General features: G+C 40.0%; 1 protein-coding gene across 1 annotated transcript in view; it reads left to right on the top strand.

Moving 5' to 3' along the window:
* LOC134601793 (aminopeptidase N-like) overlaps positions 1-26,092 on the top strand; it is a 45,399-nt gene that overhangs the window by 7,421 nt on the left and 11,886 nt on the right. The window contains exons 4-14 of the mRNA XM_063446292.1: positions 3,144-3,273; positions 3,531-3,685; positions 11,405-11,518; positions 11,738-11,881; positions 12,936-13,001; positions 13,217-13,282; positions 13,449-13,627; positions 14,719-14,792; positions 16,760-16,893; positions 18,691-18,746; positions 20,923-21,070. Coding sequence (XP_063302362.1) covers positions 3,144-3,273; positions 3,531-3,685; positions 11,405-11,518; positions 11,738-11,881; positions 12,936-13,001; positions 13,217-13,282; positions 13,449-13,627; positions 14,719-14,792; positions 16,760-16,893; positions 18,691-18,746; positions 20,923-21,070 — 1,266 coding nt within the window. The remainder of the gene's footprint in view (positions 1-3,143; positions 3,274-3,530; positions 3,686-11,404; positions 11,519-11,737; positions 11,882-12,935; positions 13,002-13,216; positions 13,283-13,448; positions 13,628-14,718; positions 14,793-16,759; positions 16,894-18,690; positions 18,747-20,922; positions 21,071-26,092) is intronic.

Raw genomic sequence — 26,092 nt, 5'->3', positions numbered from 1 at the left:
CTATAGTGCTATTCAAAGACACAAAAAAATAATAACAAATAGAAACAAACACAAAAAAAACTTTAAATAACAGCACAACACTCAAAATAAAACGTGGATATATAAAGATCCAAATGCCCTACGTTTTCCAGCGTACTTTTAATATATGCAACAACGTTAAATATTCTTATATGTAGAAATATTAACCCCAGGGCTCAAATTTAAAAGTGAAAATTTGGCAATGTTGATTAGAAATTCACCCCTAGTGAGTGTGTTTCATGGACCCTCAAGGCTTGCAGTGGCAAGTAACTTTTAAGGCCTGGCTTGAAATTTTAAAAGTAAAGCCTATCCTCTCTAGTACAGAAAGTGAGCGTAGAGACATTTCTTCTCATAGGAATATCCAAGCATATGGTGATGGAGGATAATGCAGTCTATTGCCTTTTTTTTTTTTTTTTATTATTTTGCTTTTCCAGATCACGCAATGATTGCATGCTAATTAACAAGGAGAATTTAAATTTTCATCAGTCCGTTCCTTTTACTTGCTCATGAGCCTCCATGAAAAGTGGGGTGTTTTAGTAATAAAAAAATATTTTTTATCAGTCCTATTAACATGATTCACCTTGTGTGTGTGTGTGTGTGTGTGTTAAAGGTCTGCAGCAGGAACAGGGTAACTAGAACCAGACCTTCCCCACGGTGCTGTCTGCCCTTCTCTATGTACTATAGAACCAGGCTTGAAATTCAGACTTGTTTGGTAAAAAAAAATAACCCAACTTGCAACCATTAAACCAGAAGCACTGCATGTAGTGTCATAGAATAGGTGTCCGTACCTCCAGTAGCATTGTGATTGGAAAGGGCAAGTTTGTGAGAAGACATACCTTAGTTTTCACACAGTGCAGTATGTTATTAAACATTTCCAACAAACAAATATAAAAAAAATGTCAGCAGGTTTGTAATCGAGTCTTACTGACTGGTGATTTAAATCAAACCCTCTCTGCATGCAAATCGTGAACACATTATTATTATTGAAGCAAATTTCAGATCGCTCTTCTTGTTCTAACAGCCAGGAGCACTTCTAAAAATGTATTTACTGAAATACGCTTTTTGTTTGTTTGTTTGTTTGTTTTTATAGAAAAATCATGCATGGAAGAATTTAGTTTGTGTGTTTAGTTCATTCCTTTATTGTGCCATTCGGAGATCTGTTATTCGGACGGAAGGACAAATAAGCCAATTTTCATCTAAAACGAAGGCCCAAGTCTAGCAGGGTTTGTCACTAAATTGAGAATTGAAAGTGATTTCAAAGGGAATTTCTAATTCACAGTAAAATTAGCAGAATTGGAAAACTTCCCTAAGACAGCTATGATTCTAGTTCAGCTACTTCAGCCTTAACTTTATTATTCACTTTAAACTCTCTTTAGAAAATAAATCAATGGCAGTTATGTTGATTAGGGCAAGATCACAGGTGTAATTGTAACCTAACAAAGGGGGGAGAACTTTTACTAGTCACTAGTGCGCTTGTAAGTAGCATTCTTGCTCCTAGTGAAGTGATATTCTTGATCACCCAAGATGTTCTAGTTTGACCATAAGATGGCAGTATAAATAGTAATATAAACAATATAATATTTATTATATTATTGGACTGGATCTTTGGATTCCATAATGGGAACACATCCCTCTTTTTAATATCAAGATGTGAACTATCTTCCAAAGGTATCCAATTAGCATGCAGGAAATGGGTTATGTCTGCTTGACATGTCTAGTAAAGAGCATGATTGCAAACGAGAGAGAGAATTGGAAGGAATAACTGTATATATTAACATTTTATACTTTTTGTAAAAGTCTTTTTTGGTTCCTGTACACTGCCTGGAAGGTTCCATTCAGCTCAATGTTGCAATATGGTAAGGTGCATAATAACATCACATTATCACATTATTAGTATATTCCTAAACCTCATCATTACTAATCATCAAAAAAAATTTGAACCAATTAGACACCCATACCTAATATGAATAGGAACATATAATATATATGTTTTATATTATACAGGCACTACTCACTGACCAAGTTTCAATTCTTGCGACTCGGTCATAAAATTGGCCACTAAGCGAGGTCTTGCACTAGAGCTAGAGAGCATTTCTATGTCCGAGGGAATTGCCCTGAAGATAGACCAGCTTACTAGCGCAGGGAATCCCTGAACTCTATGTTCGGGGTAAATTCTCTGAACATAGACCAGCTATGTAACGTGGAGAATCCCTCAAATGCATGTTTAAGGGAATTCCTGAGACTTAGATTTGGGGGATTTCCTGCACTTGAGATTTGGTCTTATGTCCGAGCAATTGGTAAACAGGGAAGTCGCTAAATAAGGACTACCTGTATATACATTTGCACAAAGATGAACTCCATTTAACTAATCACATGACGTTAGAAGGCATTTTACTGAGTTCTGAGTTTGAGTTTTTTGTATTTGGATTCACTTTTGTATCACACAGCTATGTTACAATGCTGCCTCCCCATCCCATGTGTTCCCTATTAAGGGTTAATTAGTATGTAGGGCTGGATATAAAAAATACCCCTCTCTGTCTCATTAGATATATCCTTCCCAGAAGCTCAAGGAAGCGAGGTGAATGGCTAGTGTAGGACCCAACTGTGAGGTTTGCTTTGACATGGCAGGCGGGCATTCCCTCCAATGGCCATTGGGGAAACTAAATAACCTTAATTTGTTTAAATATGCATAGGGATTTGGGAGAGAGCGGAGGTAACTTTTTTTCCTTTGGTTTTTACTGTATGTATTGGGCCTGATGTGTGGTATGGTCGTTGCTGCCGCCCAAGAGTGGTGGGAGTTTGAGCGCATGACTTGTTTTTTTTTGTTTTTTTTTATTTTACTGAGACTGTTTATTTAGAATTGTTACAGCAAAAAAGGGGCTATCAGAACAACAACCAAAAAAAGTGTATATTTCATTCAATTCTTACTTAAACATTAAAGACTATTTTGTGTAAATGAGAAGTAGATTCCAATAACTGCCTTTTAATGCCATCTTGTAAGACAATAAGTTGCATAAAAGTAAATTTTGCCAAACACTACATTCTTAGATGTGTAGTTATGCAAAACAATTTAGAATGTTATATAGACCTGCAGAATGTAAATATTTGGGGGTTTTACTTTATAGGTTCACATATGGGGCCGTAAAAAAGCTATTGAAGATGAGAAACAAGGAGACTATGCTTTGGAAAAAACCAAGCCCATCCTTGAGTTTTTTGAAAAATATTACAGTACTCCATATCCTCTGCCAAAGTCAGGTAAGCCTACTGCTCCACAATCATGGTTTGGCACAACAAATATATATTTTTTAATATAAGTATTGATTATTTTGTAAAAAAAAAATTAAAAAAATGATTTCCATGTCTACCCAGAGACTACATAACGGAGAGAGAAAAATCTAAATTATGAAATAGATTTTATGATCGTGTTCTTCAGCATACATTTGTTATGTCATACATAAGACATTTCTTTACTAATAAATGCTGTTACCGCTCTCCTGCTAACTCTTCTACAGACCAAGTTGCTCTACCTGATTTCAGTGCTGGAGCCATGGAGAACTGGGGACTGGTGACATACAGAGAGACAGCTCTGCTATTTGATCCTGATGTATCATCAATTGGCAACAAGGAAAGAGTGGTCTCCGTGATCGCCCACGAGCTTGCTCATCAGGTAACTTTAGACTTCACATCTGCGTATCTATACTATTCATAATCACTGCGATCACATACAAATTCCTCTGCTACCTCTTGTCTCATCTCCCCAGTTTAACCTTTAGATTATAAGCTCCCGGCAGTAATAAATAAATATGATGACGTTGTGCACCACTTTACACCTTCATATGTGTATTTGATAAATATAAAGGATTTCAGATAACAAGGTGCTTTGAGGTAATATAGCCTATGAGTTGCTACAATACTAGTGTGAGTTCTTCCCAAACATCGCACACTAAGTGTGGCAGAACCTACAACCAATTTCGTCTGTTTTTCCCAATTTCGACTATTTTGCCCTTTTCCGTTCGGGAGTTAGGGTATACCCTACATTTGTCTCCAGAACAAGGACCACCCTTGTATCCCACTGGAAAGTTCACACCAGTAACTTAAGTGCGAAACCGCAAGGCAAGTAATTAATGAATGCTTCCCCTGGGTGGCTGCCATTTCGTATAACCGAATGCACGTGGTCGACAAAGGAGTGGCAGCCATTTTGTCTCCCGAACATGGTCGTCTCACGAACTTGGTCGTCGAGTGCCTGGAACTCTATTCATCTAGGCACTCGCACGAACCCCGGTAAAGATTAGACCAATGACCGTTTTACTTCCCGACCAACTATGCGAACGATGTTCAGGAGATGGGAACATTCGTACCCTGAAATTAAGAGAATCCCTTGCATGGTGTTTGCACAGGAACCTCTGAACAGAGACCAGCCAGAAAACCTATTTTCCTTGGACTGTTTTGGGCTCGCGCCTCGTGTCTGGCCGGTCAAAACTTTACCCCGGTGGCATTCCAATTTAACTGAACCGATCTGAGTTATATTTGGATATGTTATACACTCAGATCAGGGTTATCTGGGATTTAACTTTTGTGGGATTCATAGTTATGGTGGAGGTACTTTTGGGGTGCTATATATTTTGCATCATGTTTTTTTTTACCTGAGAGTTAATTGAATTATGGATTTTTCTCCCGCAATTATCTCTCCATCACAAAGAATCCTGGGAATGTAAATCCTGTATTATTGTGTTGGAGACCCCATGTAAGGGTCTGTGCATTAAAGTGTGTGTGGCCTCAAATAAATCAGTTGACTCCTAGAACTGGGGGAATGGATGTCTGTATGCTTTAATGGTTCCAGTCTGGCTGAGAGAAGGAATTAGTGGAGGTAACCAGTCGGGTAACCCATGGTCCACTACACAAAGTACATGCAAAAGAGAGAACAGCAAACTGAGTGTCTGCCAACACCAGTTAATAAGTGGAGCGTATTGGGATTAGTGATGTACCGAACTGTTCGCCGGTGAATAGTTCCTGGCGAACATAGCTTGTTCGCGTTCGCCACAGCGGGTGACCACATGCGCGGTTCGATCCGCCCCCTGTTCGTCATCATTGACTAAACTTTGACCCTGTGCCTCACGGTCAGCAGACACATTCCAGCAAATTAGCAGCACCCTCCCTTCCAGACCCTCCCACCTCCTGTACAGCATCCATTTTAGATTCATTCTGAAGCTGCATTCTTAGATAGAGGAGGGAAAGTGTAGCTGCTGCTCATTTGATAGGGAAATTGATAGCTAGGCTAGTGTATTCAGTGTCCACTACAGTCCTGAATGACTCATCTGATCTCTGCTGTAAGGACAGCACCCCAAAAAGCCCTTTTTAGGGCTAGAACATCAGTCTGCTTTTTTTTGTTTTTTTTTGTGTAATCTAATTGCAGTTTCCTGCCTGCCTGCCAGCTTCTGTGTTAGGCTCACAGTGGATTCTGTGCCCACTTGCCCAGTGCCACCACTCATATCTGGTGTCACAATAGCGTGCATTTAAAAACAAAAACATTTTTTTCACTGTAATAGATTGAATAGCAGTTAGTTGTCTGCAAGCGTCTGTGTGTCAGGCCAACAGCGTGTACTCTGCCAGTGCACAGTGCCACTCATATCTGGTGGCACAATAGCGTGCATTTAAAACCCCCAAAACTTTTTTTTCACTGTTATAGATTGAATAGCAGTTACTTGCTGGCAAGCGGGTGTTAGGCCTACAGTGTGTACTCTGCCAAACTCTGCAAGTGCACATTGCCACTCATATCTGGTGTCACAATAGCGTGCATTTAAAACCCAAAAACTTTTTACACTGTTATAGATTGAATAGCAGTTAGTTGTCTTCAAGCGGGTGTGTCAGGCCTACAGCGTGTACTCTGCCAACCTCTGCAAGTGCACATTGCCACTAATATCTGGTGTCACAATAGCGTGCATTTAAAACCAAAAAACTTTTTTCACTGTTATAGATTGAATAGCAGTTACTTGTCTGCAAGCGGGTGTCAGGCCTACAGCGTGTACTCTGCCAACCTATGCAAGTGCACATTGCCACTCATATCTGGTGTCACAATAGCGTGCATTTAAAACCAAAAACTTTTTTCACTGTTATAGATTGAATAGCAGTTAGTTGTCTTCAAGCGGGTGTGTCAGGCCTACAGCGTGTACTCTGCCAACCTCTGCAAGTGCACATTGCCACTCAGGGCTCGAGTCCTGCAGGAACGCGTGGGAACGGCGTTCCTGCACTTTTTTTAGAGCAGGAACGCCGTTCCCGTTTGTGGTCCTGCAGGCACTCAGGGGGCGGCAAAAAATGCCGCCCCCAAGTGCCCCCGTGTTCCCCCTGTCATGGGGGGCCCAAGAGGTGGCCTAATGGCCACCTGATGGACCCCCCGGCCGGCTCTTGTCTCTCTGTCAGCCACGGCGATGGAGCTGTGTTCTCTCTGCTCCCTCTCGCCGCGCGCCATTTGCTCATGCTGGGAGCCGGAATATGACGTCATTTCCAGCTCCCGGCATCAGCAGACAGCCCGCGCTGCGAGAGGGAGCAGAGAGAACACAGCTCCCTCGCCGCGGCTGACAGAGAGACAAGAGCTGGCCGGGGGGTCCATCAGGTGGCCATTAGAGACAAGAGCCGGCCACACAGAAGCCCCACTGGACCCCAGGGACAGGTCCACGCCAGCTCTCCAGGTAGGGAGGCTGGGTGGACATTTTTTATTTAAAGAAAAATATACAAATAATTTTTGTGTATATGTGTGTGTGTTGTGTGTCTGTGAGTGAGTGTGTCTGTGAGTGTGTGTATGTGTCTGGGAGTGTGTGTCTGTGAGTGTATGAATGTGTGTGTGTGTGTGTGTGTATGTGTCTGGGAGTGAGTGTGTGTGTATGTGTGTGTGTGTGTCTGTTATTGTATCTATGTGTATTTGTGTGTGTTGGTGTCTGTGTGTGTGTCTGTGAGTGTGTGTGTGTCTGTGAGTGTATGTATGTGTGTGTCTGTGTGTGTCTGGGAGTGTGTGTGTATGTGTGTCTGTGAGAGTATGTGTGTCTATCTGTGAATTTGTGTGTGTGTGTCTTTGTGTGTGTGTGTGTGTTTGTGTGTGTCTTTGTGTGTCTGTGAGTGTACGTGTGTGTCTGTAAGTGTATGTGTGCACCTGAGTGTGTGTGTGTACGCGTTTATATATGCATACAAGTTTTGGTTTTTTTTGGTGGTGGGGTGGGGGTGGAACTCGAGTGAGTTCTCACACTTTATTCCCCAGGACTTGACCCCTGTTGCCACTCATATCTGGTGTCACAATAGCGTGCATTTAAAACCCAAACACTTTTCTCACGGTTATAGATTGAATAGCAGTTACTTGTCTGGAAGCGGGTGTCAGGCCTACAGCGTGTACTCTGCCAACCTCTGCAAGTGCACATTGCCACTCATATCTGGTGTCAGAATAGCGTGCATTTAAAACCAAAAAACTTTTTTCAATGTTATAGATTGAATAGCAGTTACTTGTCTTCAAGCGGGTGTATCAGGCCTACAGCGTGTACTCTGCCAACCTCTGCAGGTGCACATTGCCACTCATATCTGGTGTCACAATAGCGTGCATTTAAAACCAAAAAAACATTTTCACTGTTATAGATTGAATAGCAGTTAGTTGTCATCAAGCGGGTGTCAGGCCTACAGCGTGTACTCTGCCAACCTCTGCAAGTGCACATTGCCACTCATATCTGTTGTCACAATAGCGTGCATTTAAAACCCCAAAACTTTTTTCACTGTTATAGATTGAAAAGCAGTTACTTGTCTGCAAGCGGGTGTCAGACCTACAGCGTGTACTCTGCCAACCTCTGCAAGTGCACATTGCCACTCATATCTGGTCTCACAGTAGCTTGCACGCATGGTACCACTAATCCAAAAAAAAATGACAGGCAGAGGAAGGCCACCCCGCAGGGGCCATCGTGGTCGTGGTGCTGTGATTCCCTTTTGCCCTAGATTAATGCCCAATTTTCAGAGGCCACGTACCCTGAACTTGAAAAGTTCTGAGGTCATAGTTGACTGGCTAACACAGGACACCCAATCTTCTACAGCTTCCGCTCGGAACCTTGACGCACCATCCTCTTCCAGCTTAGCTTCGGGCACCTCTCAAGATACCACTCACCCGCCTGCCGTCACCACCAACACTAGCACCACAGCCGCTTCACTTTATCTGTCAGAGGAGTTATTTACACATCCGTTTGAAGAAATGAGTGATGCGCAACCATTATTGCCAGAGGATGTAGATAACAGGGATATGTCTCAGTCAGGCAGCATTACACATATGGACGTACGGTGTGATGATGATGATGATGTTGTACCCGCTGCTGCTTCCTTTGCTGAGTTGTCAGATGCAAGTGAAGCGGTTGATGATGCCGATGCGTCCATGGATGTCACGTGGGTGCCCGCTCGGCAAGAAGAAGAACAGGGCGAAAGTTCAGATGGGGAGACAGAGAGGAGGAGGAGACGAGTTGGAAGCAGGGGGAGGTCGTCTCAAGGAGCTAGTGGCACAGTCAGACAGCATGCATCGGCACCCGGGGTCAGCCCGACAGCACGCCAATTAACGCATGCTGTGTCCACCACCAGAATGCCGTCATTGTAGAGCTCAGCAGTGTGGCATTTTTTGTGTGTGTCTGCCTCTGACAACAGCGATGCCATTTGCAACCTGTGCCAAAAGAAACTGAGTCGTGGGAAGTCCAACACCCACCTAGGTACAACTGCTTTGCGTAGGCACATGATCGCACATCACAAACGCCTGTGGGATCAACACATGAGTACAAGCAGCACACAAACTCAAAGCCGCAATCCTCCTCCTGGTCCAGCATCTTCAGCCACGTCAACCACTGCTGTCCTCCTTGCCCCCTCTCAACCATCCGCCACTCGGTCTCTCGCCTTGAGCAGTTCCCCTATGTAGGGGGAACAGTCCCTATTCTGCTCTATGTCAGTGTGTATCAGGGTCCCTGAGGACAGGTGTCAGTCCATATCTGCCAAGTGACCCTATGTAGGGGGAACAGTCCCTATTCTGCTCTGTGTCAGTGTGTATCAGGGTATCTGAGGACAGGTGTCAATCCATATGTCAAGGTGTCAATATGTCATATGTCAGGTGTCAATCCATATCCATTGTGATTTAGGAATGTTAGGTGATTTATGCCCTTTATGGATAAAAAACAGACTTTGTATCAACTGTGTAATTTTCCATGGGAGTTTTGCCATGGATCCCCCTCCGGGATGCCACAGTCCAGGTGTTAGTCCCCTTGAAACAACTTTTCCATCACTATTGTGGCCAGAAAGAGTCCCTGTGGGTTTTAAAATTCGCCTGCCCATAGCCGTTCGCGAACCGAAAATTTTATGTTCGCGACATCACTAATTGGGATACACTTATCCCAATATATATGCTCAAGAAAAACATACCAAAAAATAAACTATAGTTTGACAATGTGAAAATATGTTTTTTAAAAAGTATGATTTGACACACTCACAATATTGAGTCTAAGCTGTAGGCTGTTACCTTTTAAAAATAAGAAAAATCTCTAGAAAAACATTTAAATATTGTTTTTAATTGACACTGTAGTCTAGAAATGACTGCCCTGTGTCTATTTTCCATCATGGAGATATGTACACTTCATGCCTCAATTGACAAATTGTAATGCATTATATCAATAATTTGTCAATCATCTACAAAACCCAGGAATGTGGATAAAACGCCATGAAAATCTAGTAGGAACCAGAGTCCAGCTTTAAATAGCTTTGTAAGTAGCTTCAGTCTTGCTTTTTTTTTTTTAATGAGCAACTCCCAGCCACATGAGTGCAACATGCTGTGGGCCCTTTCATGGCAAGAGAATGCCCATATAAGTCACTTATAATTTACACAGCAAGTGCATCCTGTAGAAGATATTATTTAACCAGAAGAATGCAGAAGTCTGGGAATATACATTGATCAGCCACAACATTTGCAGTGTGGTAGGGTGCATTATCCTGCTGAAATAGGCCACTGCAATCAGGGAACACCATGAAGGGATGCACATGGCTTGCAACAACTTCTAGGTAAGTGGTACATGTCAAAGTAACATCCATATTAATGCCAAGGCCAAAGGTTTCCCAGCGGAACATTGCCCAGAGCATAATACTGTCTCCATTCTTCCTTCTTCCCATAGTGCCTCCTGCTGCCATTTCTTCCACAGGTTAAACAACACTCACCTGACAACCTTCTCCCATTGTTCCATGGTTCAGTTCTGATGCTTACATCACCATTGAAGGTGCTTTTGGATGTGGACTGGGTTCATCATGATCTGACTGATCTGTGGCTACTCAGCCCCATACGCAGCAAACTGCTTTGCATTGTGTCTATGCACACCGTTCTACAATAACAAACCAAGATGCACACCAGAGCAACTGAAAATATTACTATATCTTTATTTACAAAAACAGTAAGATTATTAAACATATAATAAACAAAATAACTGAGAAGGATATACTCTATCCATCCATGTATCACAATATTATGATGTATAGATTCTAGCTTCACTGTTTATTTTTTTGTTTTTTATTGTATGTTTAATTATCGTATTGTTTTGTAACTAAAGATATAATAATATTTTCCTGACACTTGATTTTGATACTTAGGGATGTGTCTACTTAGGTTTTCACTCTACTTATATGATTTAGTTACATAGATTGTACCTTCATATGCAAATTGTTGTAATACTGACACCCTCCTATCATGGTCAGCATTAAGTTTTTCAGCAATTTGAGCTGCAGTAGCTTTTCTGTGTGATCAGATCAGAAGGGCTAGCCTTTGTTTCCCACGTGCCTCAATGAGACTTGTCTGTCCATGACAGGTTGTCCTTCCTTGTACCACTTTTGGTAGGGACTAACCACTGCCTACCGGAAACACCCCACAAGACTTGCTGTTTTGGAAATGCTCTGGCCTAGCAATCACTATCTGGCCCTTGTCATAGTCACTCAGATCTTTTTGCTTGCCCATTTCTCCTGCTTCCAATGTCTGAAATTCAAGAACCGAATGGTCACTTATTGCCTGATATATTCTACCCCTTTACAGGTGCCATTGTAACCATATAATCAATGTGATTCACTTCACCTGTCAGTGGTTTTCATGCTGTGGCTGATCATTGTAGCTGTAGTGAATTTTGCAGACTGCTGGAGGTTTATTGAATTAAGTGTAGGGAGACTGTGGCAGGTAACTCAATGCACTGGAACCTGGGCAAGGAGCATGCATTTTAACAATGTTCTGAGCTCCTTTTACTACATGAATTTATTTTCAAATTTGAGTTAGCAGTCAATTATTATACATAATGAAACATAGAACATGTGATGCTTATGGTAATTTACCCTTTTTGCTTTGTTTGTTCTTTTTCAGTGGTTTGGAAATCTTGTGACCATACGATGGTGGAATGATTTGTGGCTGAATGAAGGTTTTGCCTCCTACGTGCAATATTTGGGCGCAGACTATGCAGAGCCTGATTGGCATATAGTATGTTGTTCTCCAATATTTAAAAGAGTGACACCAGTAAATGCTGACTTAATCGCTGTGTAAACACTCCTGCTATTTCTGTTTCTCTAATGCCCAGCATAATGTTGACAGCATGCGCCAGGTCTCTTCCCAACTACAGGTCTCTTCCCAACTACATTCATACAAATGTTTGGATGTGCTTTAGCTAAATGCTTTTTTTTATTTTTTAAATCCTTGCAGAAAGACTTGATAGTACTAGATGATGTGCATAGAGTAATGGCGGTTGATGCACTGGCTTCTTCTCATCCACTGACATCACCAGAGGAAGAGGTGAACACTCCAGCTGAAATAAGTCAAGTCTTTGACTCCATCACATATAGTAAAGTAAGTTAATTCGAATTATGTATAAACTGCAGCTATGTGTGTGGCCGGTTTTTGAAAGCTTGAAGCCAATAAGCATTCATAAAATCAAATACTTATTATTGTTACATTATTTCTGGCAGTTGTCCACTAAAGATGTAAATTCTCCATCAGTTAAAACAGAGATATACATAAACCAAAATATATATATATATATATATATATATATATATATATCTCCTAGAATAATAATGTAAAAATACTGCAGGACCCCAATTTTTCAAGGTTGCACTTACAGGATTTCAGATATAAGCAGGCACATCACATAAAATGTAGACCGTAGGTTTCTGGTATTATGTATTTTCTTGGAAATCAGATGACTCATGTGAAAAGAAAATTAAAACATATAATGCAAAATTGTAAGTAACAATGACACTTTATTGGTTACACTCACAAGATTAAAATGAAAAAGTCGCCCATCAATCAAATCCTGCAGCCTCCAGCATTCATCTCCACCGGCAGGTCTATCCAATGGATGGGAGAGGTGCTTACAGATACAGGATACACAAATATAAATAAATAAAATGTAACTATAAATAAACAGCCCTACGCGTTTCGACTTTAGAATTAAGACTTCCTCAGGGAAAAAGAGTTAAATATCAAAATAATATTTACGGGCTATAAAAGTAATAAATACTTTTCAATGTTGTCTAAAGTCACAATGTGCACATAAGTTGTTATAAGTCCATAAGCCAGGTGGTGGATTGCCTTCAGCCAATCCCCATCTACTGTCCCACCTGAGCTCAATCTTTCCACTTCGAATAAGACGCGATCTTTGTATTCCTTATTTGGAGTTCCGGTTGTTGATTGGAATGCATGTGCATTCTCATGTGATGTCTTTTTGGAATGGGAAAAACTTACGATCATAGGAGGTAACAAAATAGTCCAAACAGAGTATGGCATTGGTAAGGCAAGATTTTGCTAGGTTTGGTCATTAATTTAAGTATACCATGAATACATGGGTTCATAAACAGAGACTTTGCATTATTCAAATATATTTATTTTCATTGTCATCTAGGGTGCTTCAGTTATTCGCATGTTATCTGACTTTATCACCGAGGAAGTGTTTGTTGAAGGATTAGCTGTAAGTATATTCAACAAATCAAAATCGAATATTTTGTGTGTTTTTATTCCAAAACCTGATATACATTTATTTTATTGCCCATTGATTTTTGTTCCATTCCTGACATGTACAAAACTGTATGTATTATTGTATGTATTTAATGTAACAAATATTATGTAATTATTACATTATTCCATGTAATTTGACACAAAAAAGAACATTTTTATTTTTTTCAGACCTACCTCAAAGCATTTGAATATAATAACACAGTGTACAGTGACTTGTGGACTCATTTGCAAACAGTAAGTAACAGTATTAGAAACATATATTTCATATACATAATCATACTATAGGTAAAACAGCTTCTTTAGGGAGGGGGTTGATCAAATCAGATTTTTTTTTCTGACTTTAAATGTTGCTTGTGTATATGGGTTATATACTATTTCAATTACATTTCGTTACTCCTAGGCAGTTGAAACAAACTTGTCATCTTCATACCTACCTCAGTCAGTGGCTAGGATCATGGACACGTGGGTCCTACAGATGGGATTCCCAGTGGTAACAGTAGACACAACGACTGGACTTATAACTCAGAAACATTTCCTCTTGGATCCGGACTCTAACGTGACACGTCCATCTGAGTTTAAGTGCGTAGAACACAAAAAGTATATGTATAAAATTAACTTTAGTAAAGTTCTAAAAGGTAGAGAAATCCCAGAGGAACCTAACAGAATGTGACCTATGAATGCATGAATTTCCATATTGGTAACTTTGTTTTGCCCACAATTACCCTAAACTCCTACTAATACCATTATACATACATGAGACACTATGTATGGAAGTATTGAGAAAAACAAATGAGAAACGCTAACGAATACGATACACTCGTACAAATTGAGGGAACATACAAAGCTTGTTTTCAAGGTTGAACTCTATGGACGTCAGTCTTTTTTTTTTTCTTTTTCATGGGGGAGGTACGAGGTTAATCTCTGTAAATGGGGACATTGCTAGAAAGAGGAATGGAAAAATGATCTAATACCACTGATACTATAACATAACTACTGGAACCTAGTACCAAATTCTGGAATCTATGAAAAGAGAACTTTCCGTGGTAATTGAATTGTAATTTTTCCACAAATGTTTCCATGGAAATTGTTGTTTAATTAAAGTAGATAAAAACTTTCTTGATCATAGAATCCACACTAAGACCACAGCTAATAGTCTCCGCTCCGAATCTTGGGGAAATATAATGAACTCTGAGTTGCAAGCTTTTTGTTACGTTCAATTAAATCGACAACCAGAATTGGTCCAGGCTTTTAGCTTAAGAAGACATGAGCAAGCTGCATTAAAAATTGATAAATGTTTTCTGGAAGCCTGATTTACTGTAATGATGTTAAAAATCTGCATAGAATATTTTAACCACAATGTTCAGGTGTCTCATGGGATTACTGGACTTTGCTTAAAGAACCAAATGTGACCGCTTACTATTCTGATCCATTGTTTTTTGGGTTATAGAGTTAGATTTTATATATAATATTATGTCTTTAAACCTGTTGCATTTAGTTTACCTCTCCAGTAGTTTGATATACTCTGTAAAATGCAAAGTACACACATTGTCCTCCCAAAAAGTTACCCCAAGATGCTAAATATATACATTTTGGTATCTAACTCCAAATTGTTCAGGCAATAAAAATTATATGAGATGCTTATTAATGTATACCTATTGTCTGTTTTCCAGTTACACCTGGATTGTGCCAATTTCATATTCAAAAAATAATGTCTATAATAACTACTGGCTGCAGAATCCATCAGGTAAATGTTTTTTTATATATATATATATATATATATATATATATATATATATATATATATATATATATATATATATATTGTGTATATCCTTCATAACTAACTTAAGTAATTAATTGTAATTCGTATCATCCGTTCTACTTAGGAGATTTAATAAATCAATTTCTCCATTAGTTCCCAATCATTACATATTTCCAAGATGAATTTCTGGTGTTTGAGTAAACCATGCATTCCATTTAAGTGCTACTTAGGCAACTTATTTCCAAATTCTGCCCAGACTGGTATACCAGAGAGTACTGTAAACAAAGAGTCTATAGGGAGTCGTGTTAGCAATTGTTCAGTTCGCATGTGGTTGCCAAGTTGAAGCAATTTTCATGCAAGAAATTATTTTTATTTATTAATTTACTAATCCTTTCACCAGCACAATTTATGGATTAAGTGTATACCTGCTCAAAGATGATCTATCTATGCATGATGTGGATTAAATGTGCATTTTTACTTGTGTATTATGGGAGAGTGGTATGTTTCGGACCTCGTCTTGCATAGTTTGGCTTTTTTCTCAACTCTGTTTCCTTTGACTTTCAATATCTGGGGATATAAATTTGTGGGTTAATGCATCAAAATCTGTTGAACTCTCAGGATTAGAGTCGGTTGGCAGGATCAACTTGGACTTTTTTGCTTGTGAGGTCAATAAAATTAACTGTATTAAGTTGGGTAATAGTAATATCTATCAATCAGCTGTCAGTTTGTTTAATTTTAACCATGTGTGTCAAACATGGTTCTAATCCTAACTGAGAAACTATCACGGAAAAAAAAAAAAAAGATTATTATTTTATTATTTAGTAAATATGGTGCTTGTGTTTAATCTCCAGTGTTAACGGGGTGATATACTTAACTGTAGGTCTCATCTGAAGGTCATGTCCAATTGAAACACATTCATTACATGGAAGCCCGTAGGGACTGACAGAAGGGTGAGGCATGGGAGGTGCGGGCGGAGAGGAAGGCTCATCTTCCTGTCCGCCCGCACCTCCCATGCCTCACCCTTCTGTCAGTCCCTACATTGGCTTCCTATAAAATATAGAGCTCAATTTAAAATTCTGGTTCTTGCTTTCAATTGTCTACATAATGCTGCTCCCACCTATCTATCCTCCCTTATACACAAGTATGTCCCGTCTAGGCCCTTACGATCTGCTGAAGACTTACGTCTATCTTCTGTCCGTACTCCCACCTCTGATGCTCGCCTTCAAGACTTCTCGAGGGCTGCACCGTTCCTGTGGAACTCGCTTCCCTCCTCCGTTAGATGCTCACCCAGTCTCCACTCCTTCAAAAAATCATTAAAAACCCACTTCTTCATAAAAGCGTATCAATTAAACTCGTAATAGCTCCCAACTGATTCCTCTTCTGCAACTGTCACTAGTCTAATACTATCCTTACCTTTTGTGTCATTTTACCCCACTCCCTCTAGCATGTAATCTCATTGAGCAGGGCCCTCAACCCCTCTATTCCTGTGTGTCCAACTTGTCTGGTTACAACTACATGTCTGTTCGTCCACCCATTGTAAAGCGCTGCAGAATTTGACGGCGCTCTATAAATAATATAATAATAATAATATGTTTGCACTTCCTTAAAGTTATTCAGCATTCACATGGAGAAAAAATTATTTGCATTTCACGTGTTACTTTCTTTTTGTAGTTTCAATTAATATAATTACAAAACTTTTAATTTGTGTAAATTTGTCAAAACAAATATTTGCTTTTACATTTCATAAAGTATGCACGGTACACTCTCCTAATGTATTGGTCTCTATGGAAAGACAATTTGTCATGGTAGATAATGGCCAGTTAGTGAATAGTATCCAATTGAACGAATGGCAGTACCCATTTGGATTAATTGTTCCCAGCTAAACTAACAGAATCCACTTGAATTATATGAGTTTTAACTGAGAGTACTTTCTATTTTTCCCACGCTAGAAACAAACAATGATTTTAAGTTGGCTGAAAATGAATGGCTTCTAGCCAACATCAATGTAACAGGATACTACCGAGTTAATTATGATGATGGAAACTGGAACAAGCTCATTGCACAACTGGAGACTGACCCTTTGGTGAGTTTCGTAGAATTAATGCGTTTCGCACCGAAACATATAAGGGGTAGGCAACAAGTAAATCCCTAGCTGTACTTGAAGCGCAATTATATTTTTTTGTCAAAGAACAGTAGGAAAATATTGGTTAAGCATTTTGAGAAAAGAGATATAAAATGTTGCTTTCTCTTTGTAAGCAATCCTCGTGACGTCAGTAAATGTAAGTTGTTTCTCTCCTGGTGTCAAAGTTATAATGAGTGATATAGTTGAGTACTTTTTGTCACCAGCATTGTGATCTACACAAGTATTCTCTCAGGAGCTCCCAGAAGTGACAAAAGGTATCATTGATTTGCTTATGTTAGTGATTGCCGGGGGCTGCATGTGAAGTAAGACACTGTTGGTTCTTAGAGAGTTCTTTATTGAGAGTGTTACACTGTGATCAGCTCAGCTGAGAAACACATTTCTGACTTGGGGCAGTCCCAACCATAATGTATTTATTGGTTACAAAATAATTAGAAAATTATGATTAATAAAGATAATACGAAAGCCACTGACAACAAAGCATTGAAACATTGCAGGATACATGATTGATTATAGTCTGTTATAACTAGATTAGAAAGTTGCCTTTTTTCTATTAGTGAAGGTACTGTTGAGGATCAGTATACTGGTGGAAGTGCTTCCATTTGAGGTGGTGATTAGACAACTATATTATTGTCATCGGCAACAATATCAGAGTCCTGAGGTTAAAGCGACACTCCAGACACCTAACATAATTTATCTTGCTAAAATGCTTTATGTAGAGTAAATCCTCTTTTGTAAAATGTGAACAAAAAGTGAAGATTTCAATAGAAATTGACACTTTTATAAATTAACCTTGTTACACCCACCTGACTGTCAATCAGACAACTTGGCCTGTTATTTCCTGGTTTGTTTAGCTGTGTGGGACTAAACTCAAGAAGCAGCAATTGCTGAGAGCACCTGCCTTGCAAATACTTCTCATTGAGCTGCATTGGGAAGTCTGTGATTGGACAGCCACAGAAAGCCTGGGCTTGGTTAGAAGAGGAGGGTTTGTAAAGGCTTCAGACAAGAGAGCTGCAGCTTTTGCAAGTTGATTTTAGATATACCCAATGAAAAACTGCATTAATGCATGCATGTTTTAATTTGCGGTATCTCCTAAATAGGGGTTTTATATATATATACACACAATTATATATTTTTTTTATTTGGGAAGTAGTGACCCTTTTAAGACTCTAGTAGCTCTATATGTCCAGTTTAGGTAATCCTGGGAATGGGATGCCATAAGCATAAAATATAGTGTTTTTTACTGAAATCATTGTCACATATTTACCAATGTACAATTTTAGAAATCTCCAGGACACCTCTTTTACATATTCTGAAATTTAGCTCCACCAACATGGTGACATATATCATCCGTATCCACAGATGTCGCCATGCTAGCATAATGCACTTTCAAATAACTTAAAATTGCTGTGTTAGAATCATTTTGAATTGGGATATTGAGGGCCCATCCTGTTGAAGGTCCTCTTTACACCAAATGGTCTTAACACACCATCAATTTTTTATATCTGATCAAATTGAGAAGTGTTGGGTAATACTGGGGTAGCAGCAGCTTGGGAAAAAAAAGAAAATTAATGACGCATCTTACTGGAGAAAGCATTTTAGTGTTGCTACCCTTTTACCTTCCAACATGACAAACCCACGTGTCAATATACGGAATAGCAATGTGTATCAGACACTTTTGACAGATAAAGTTTCTTGTTAAATTCTTTTTTCCTTTTTTTGTATCTCGTTATCTTACAGACAATTCCTGTTATCAACCGTGCCCAAATCATTGATGATGCCTTTAATTTAGCAAGGTGAGTTATGCCTAGCACTTTGAGGTCTGCATAAAATAAAAGCCTACTTTACGAACCAGTGCTGGTAATCCATTTTGACTTTCAGTTATTAAAGGACCACTCTAGTGCCAGGAAAGCATACTCGTTTTCCTGGCACTAGAGTGCCCTGAGGGTGCCCCCACCCTCAGGGACCCCCTCCCGCCCGGCTCTGGAAAGGGGAAAAGGGGTAAAACTTACCTTTTTCCAGCGCTGGGCGGGGAGCTCTCCTCCTCCTCTCCGCCTCCGTTCCTCCCCGTCGGCTGAATGCGCACGCGCGGCAAGAGCTGCGCGCGCATTCAGCCGGTCACATAGGAAAGCATTCATAATGCTTTCCTATGGACGCTTGCGTGCTCTCACTGTGATTTTCACAGTGAGAATCACGCAAGCGCCTCTAGCGGCTGTCAGTGAGACAGCCACTAGAGGAAATAGGGGAAGGCTTAACTAATTGATAAACATAGCAGTTTCTCTGAAACTGCTATGTTTATAAAAAAATTAGTTAACCCTAGCTGGACCTGGCACCCAGACCACTTCATTAAGCTGAAGTGGTCTGGGTGCCTAGAGTGGTCCTTTAAAGCAATCACAATCCCAGTTTCACAAACCTTTTTTTCTTCTGCCAGTAATCCAGTTGAAGACAGAAAATGTTATAATCTAAAACCTGGGTCTAAACCATGATTTCCTCCTTAACCTCCCAATCTCGAGCTTTGTGGATTCTAGGATTTTTTATAACATCCCAAATTGGGTTTTTTAGAATATCACAAGTTGTAATTTATGGAGAGCCAAGTACAAAATATTAACATATAAGCACATAATATAATAATATTCAAGTACATTGATAATACTAATATTCTCCAGAGAGAAGCCTTTTTCTGATATAGCAACAAATATTTAATATATAAGCAATCACCCATATTAGCTTTGTGCATGAGCAGAACGAACACCACAATACCTCCCCTGACTTGATGTATACAAGCAACTAATGATTCCTTATTAATCAATTATATCCTGATTGGTGGGCAAGAAAGTACAGTAACTAGCGAAACATAGTAACCTAGAAAAATGAATATATTAACAAATACATATGTTTACAACACGTAAAATGTTCTGTGTTTATCTGCCTTAACCCCTTAAGGACCAAACTTCTGGAATAAAAGGGAATCATGACATGTCACAGATGTCATGTGTCCTTAAGGGGTTAAAGAAACATATTTCTGACGTCTGGCTTCACCAGCATTACAAACCGTGAAATGTCTGTAAAATTTGGATTGTGATTGCATTGAAAACCGTACTAAAGTCAGAAAAAGTTATCGATCAGTTATCATTTATTATTTTAAATCCATTTATTTTCATGGATAGCATATAAGGGGCGTACACCTGATCAGCCACAACATTAAAACCACTGTGAATGTAAGTGCATGACATTGATTATATTGTCACAGTGGCACAGTGGATAACATTGATTATATTGTCACAGTGGGGGGTATATATTAGACAGAAAGTGAACAGTCAGTTCCTGAATTGCATATGCTTGAAGCATAGAAAAATGGGCAAATAGTGATGACTAGATTACTGGGTCAGATCATCTCCAAACCAACAAGTCTTGTGGGGTGTTCTCGGTATGTAGTGGTTTTCTACCAAAAGTGGTGCAAGGAAGAACTGGTAAACCGGTCATGGGTGCCCAAGGCTTATTGATGCACATAGTGAGTGAAAGATAGCCCGTCTGGTCAAATTACATGGAAGAGCTACTGTAGTTGCTCATATTGCTGAAAAACTATTCTGGCCAGATAGGAAGGTGTCCGTATACACAATGCATCGCAGTTTGCTGTGTATGAAACTGCGCAGCCGCAGAATTGTCAGAGTGCCCATGATGACCCCTGTCCACCACCGAAATTGCCTTAAATGGGAATGTGAACACCAGAACTGGACCATGGAGCAATGAAGTAAGGTTGCCAGATCTGATGAATAATGTTTTATTTTAGAACAGGTGGATGGCCTGATGCATGTGCGTCTTTTTACCTGTGGAAGAAATGACAGTAGGGTGCACTACTTTTTGTTTTGTTTTGTTTTTTGTTGTTTTTTACCCTTTGTGCAAAATGTTTGTGTTTATACTAAATAAGAGAGATTGTTGACCTAATAATGATAATGTTCTGTTGTGTTCCAGAGCCAAGTATGTGCCTACAACAAGAGCTCTAAACACAACCAGGTTCCTTGCAAATGACACTGAATACATGCCATGGCAGGCAGCCCTGAACAGTCTGAGTTTCTTTACACAGATGTTTGATCGCTCAGAGGTGTACGGACCAATGAAGGTAATAACTTTATCATTCTTCCAGAACTTCTACACTGTAAGGTCTATGACTGGCAGAACTTTCCACATAGCACCTTCACTATAATTCGGTCATTCGAAAAATAAAAACAAAAAACTTTTGCACTTTAAAAATACAAATTCTGATTAGCAATAAAATAATGCGGATTTAAAGCTTATTCAAGGATTTACTGACATATTTGAGCATAGTGGAGAATTGTTAAGTGAATTTCAAGTTTTAAGCCAATTAATGCAGCTGAAGAAATTTTCTCATTCTTTTAGTCTGATCTAAAATTTGCAATTACCTTCAATTCTCTATAATTCCTAGTTAGTTTAATAAACCTACAGGTATTTGTTTTGCCTAAATCTTATAACTAAAAAAAATGACATCAAAATAAATTTTTTGTGCGGGTGTGGTGGAACCGAACCTTCAAGCGGGATAGACATGTATTGCATGGGCTCCCATCTATTCTGCCGATTGTCAGGGGAAATTACCCATATATTGAGGCAACACTCTTTATGTTGGGGGTACCTTAAATTTTTTTGGCTAGACCTCAACCAGGACTTTAAGCCTCCAGGAGCCTGCAGTGAACTGCTGGGGAGAGGCGGCCGCTCTCCTGTCTCTTACTCCAAACGAACACCACTCAACTCCCGGTTCAGTGGGGGAGGAGGTATCCCGGTCCCCACTCAACAGTGTTTCCCGTAGCTTCAGGGTTTTTCAGAGGTTATTAACAACCATTCATGGCTGACCTCTGAATGCAACAGTACCTCACAAGATGGCGGACGCAAGGTCTCCGCAAGACTCCACTGTGAGTTCCCTGTTGTGGCTCCACACGATTTTCGCACGCTTTTAGGCTACGCTTGAGGACCGTGTGACAGCCACACTTAGAATCTAGGAACCATCTAATAAAGTTAGGAGCCAGATTTGTCAACGTCAAAAATAAAATTATTAAAGGGACACTATAGTCACCAGAACCACAACAGCTTAATGCCCTTGTTCTGAAGTAAATGCTGACTTTTCAGACAAAAGACAGTGTTTACATTGCTGCCTGGTGACACCTCTAGTGACAGTCACTCAGACTGATTTTCATAGAGATGCATTGATCCCCTATGAGGAGAAGTTTATTATCGCAGCAGGGCATTTTGCAGCAAATGCGCAATAGTCTCCCAATGATTTCCTATGTGGAAGCATTAGATTAGTTGAGATCATCAAAATTGATGATCTCAGCCATGGAGGTTGGGCCAGCATGGAGTGGGGAAAAAAGGTGAGTAAAAACATCTCTTTCTCATGTGATTGGAGGGGGCAGGTAAACATACACACTGATTTGATACACACACTCACTGACAAACACACACAGACACACTCTCTGACAGACAGACACACACACACACACACTCACTGATTTGAGACACAAACTGATATAGCAACACTCCCTCACAAATTACTTTTTTATTTCAATTGATCCACCCAGCCTCCCTACCTTTGGGAGAGCTGGAGTGTATAAGTTTCCCCTGGGTCCAGTGGGGATGCTGTCATCTCCCTGCTCTGTTCCCTAGAGTGATGTTTACTGATGCTGAGCTGGCCTGACATAACCCAGCTCCCAGCATCACTGGAGTGTGTACCGAGCAGGGCGATTATGGTTCTCTTGCTGCCGCCATGGCACTTATTCAGCTGCCCGCCTCCCTCAGCTCTCTAAAAATCTACAAACAAAATCCTAGCTCAAATTCGAGCACTTACTAAACATAAAGTAATGTCCCTTACTAAACCAGGGTAATAATCTAAACAAATCAACAAAATAAACATTGGTTTCACCAACCTTTTAGCACTTTTTCTGGTGCTGCTCTGCACAGACCTGCTCTCTCTGCAGGTCAGATTGTATCTCCCCTCTTTCTGCTCTGAGACCTGCTAATTAAAGCCTCAGCAGTTGCCAATTGGGAAGGTGAATGAGTACAGGCTATGGTGGATTCTGGGTCCTAAATGCCTTCCTTCTATTACCCTCCCATATATATATAGTGACAGAGTCTATGGGAGGGAAATATATATATTCATTGAACAAAATTATAAACACAACACTTTGGTTTTTGCCCCCATTTCTCATGAGTTGAACTCAAAGATCTAAGACTTTTTCTATGTAAACAAAAGGCCTATTTCTCTCAAATATTGTTCACAAATCTGTCTAAATCTGTGTTAGTGAGCACTTCGCCTTTGCCGAGATAATCTATCCACCTCCCAGGTGTGGCATATCAAGATGCAAAGGTGTGCCTAGAGAACAGAGATGGGTGAATGGGTAGTAATTTAAAGGTATGAACTATGTCAGTTTTACTGAGCCATGCCCCTATCCCTGCTGAAATGCTTGCATCTATGGCATTATCTATTATTGTGTATTGTCGCGGAAATTCCTCTGAGGGAATCATGGAGTTAAGACTAGGGACTACTGAGGAGAGTGGCACGGAGCGGTCTATAAGTAGTCTTTGTTTTAAAGAGTTTTCCTGGTAACAATGCCAATTGGGTTTGTCCTCCAACTAGAAAATGGAGATCCCTAAAAGGCCCTAATAGAAATCCTTAATCCACTTTGTGCTGTAACAGCCAGTCTACTGTCACGGTATTTGCCGTAGCCGATAGTAGGTTGTTGTATTTTATGGTTCCTGTTGGCCTGTGAATAATGCTTGTATGGGAACCTACAAGTACCTTTGTTGAAGTTCTTACATATTTGTGATTTCCCAAATACACAATTGGACATCCTAATGTATCCTTGACTGGTTTGTCACTCTTTGCTTTGGTGCTTGGGGTGGCCAGGTTAGGAGAGATGTCAGGTGAGATTGAACCTAGATTAGCAGAGTGTGAAGTGGATGATGCACAGATTGCAGGAGCTGGTGTCCTCAGTCCAGCGAAGTGTCTGCAGAAAAGCTGTGTCCAGTTGACTCCAATCTGTTCTAACGTTAAGCTGGGCAAGAGCTGCAGACACCTTCACTGAGAAGGACTGGTGGTAGTCGTAAATGCCGTACCACCATATTTATTACTTAAGTCCACCAGCTTGTGCCTGTAAAGATCCAGTTCCTCTCTCCTGTGTGGGTAAAATGAACATATGACGTCTCTGTATATCCTGAATGCTAACACGAAAATTCAAGATAGAGCGTTTTTTGCTCAGTCTATTTGCTCAGGCATTTATAACGACTAGTCTATTTGCTCAGGCATTTATAACGACAGATATATCCCCGTATGCATAAGTGCGATTCTCAACAATATCCTGGGAGGCAAACAAAAGAGAGATTAGATTAATGTCTTTGCCCTCCAGGATATCTTTTATTTTTTTTTTATATTTGGCACTATGTGAGCTGATTGAATAACATGTGAACCCACACCTGCTGATAGCTATTACCAGATTGTGTCTAAGTAGGGCCTGGTGGTTCAGTAGCGGGGGGCCCTGTTGATGGTATAGCGAGACTACGTGTTTCAAGTCTTTCCAGTCTCCCATTCATCTGTCCCGTAGAGGACATGAGTGAGGATATCATAGCCTGGATATAGTGTTGTTTGAGCTACTCATGCCCTCTCCAGCATCTGTATTATCCGTATAAGTTTGCAAGAGCCTGAATAGCTCTGCCTTCCTAGCTGTTCTCAGGTAAGGAATGTTGCGCCTGCATAGTTCAGGTGGATGGTCCATGACCTGATTGAAGCAGGGCTATTGGCATCACCTTTATGTGTTCATGTAGTGGACCTACTTGAGTCCTGGGAATATACATATCATCTCCTTTTTTGGGAATCTGAGACATACTGAAATGTAGCAATAATTGGTTTGTATCCAAACCATTTTACTGGCTGGCTAGCTAGTGCCAAGTGCGAAGCAATTCACTAAGTTGGTGACATGTGAGGCCATGCTAGTTGCCAAGCGGCATGAGAGGTTCTATCTATGCATTGCGCGAGAGAGTTTCATGGCCACCGAACGTTGTGTCCGTGAGGCGGCAAACTGTGTGTTGGCCCGAGGGGCGTAGTACCTCGTGCGTGGAGGATGGGTGTTGGCCTCACGGGACCACTAACTCTAAGGCAGAGATGCCCGAAACGTAATTTTTTTTTTGGCCACCTAGATCCCTATCAGCCAGTAAAACATAGTAACTAAAAGGTATATATTGCAGGGGAGCCATCGTGGCTAAAACGTACCTTGATTTGTATAAGTACTTGTGTAGGTTCTGCATAGTATGGTACTTACAAAAAACACTTTCTAAATGTTTTGAGCTCCTATGGAGCTTGTAAAAGCTCATTAAGTAAAAACAAAAAATAGCAAATTTTAATCATCCACAAAATTATGAGCAAACCTTTACAATAAATTAATAAATTACTTGCCTTTCAAAGAAAGTCATATATGTTATCTGCCCATGTGTTCTCTTATATGTTGGTAGTACTATACATGCACTACATGTACGTATTCAAGAAAAAAAAAATATATATATAGAGAGAGAGAGAGAGAGAGAGAGAGAGAGTGTGTAACCTTTAACTGAAATCTTCCCACTAAAGGAGGCTGAGAGGGGAAGGAGAGGCCTATTACCCAATAATGACAAGGACGTGTATACGTATTATCACAGCCTGTTACTTAGGAACTCTTAACAGTCTTACCCCTGTATATCCCAAACACCTAGCTACTGACATTGGATTTGAGGTACAAAGAGCAAATGTTGCTCTAAAAATTGATGACCCTGTGATCTGTAATAGAATGTTGATTGCATGAGACTTTCTTTGATTATTTCTTCATTATTACCAAATCGGAAATGCCATATTGAAGGGTATGGGAACATTTCTATTCAATTACTTGTTCATATATAAACTGCCCCAAGAGCAGCATTTTATCCCAGTTAACAATCATTTAAAGCTTCACAAATGCTTTCATTGCTGGACTACATGTCACAATGTCAAAGTCAATATCTTGGTAGTTAAAAGCCCCATAGTTAGAACATGTCCCAGTTTATGATGTAAACAAAGTAGACCATCCACTTATACTAAAACTTGGGTTTTGAAGAATATTCTTACAAATCA

This window comes from Pelobates fuscus, chromosome 3 (genome assembly GCF_036172605.1).
Source record: "Pelobates fuscus isolate aPelFus1 chromosome 3, aPelFus1.pri, whole genome shotgun sequence".
NCBI classification, from domain to species: domain Eukaryota; kingdom Metazoa; phylum Chordata; class Amphibia; order Anura; family Pelobatidae; genus Pelobates; species Pelobates fuscus.
Note: the sequence above shows the minus strand (reverse complement) of the source record. Positions and strands in the feature narration are given on the sequence as shown.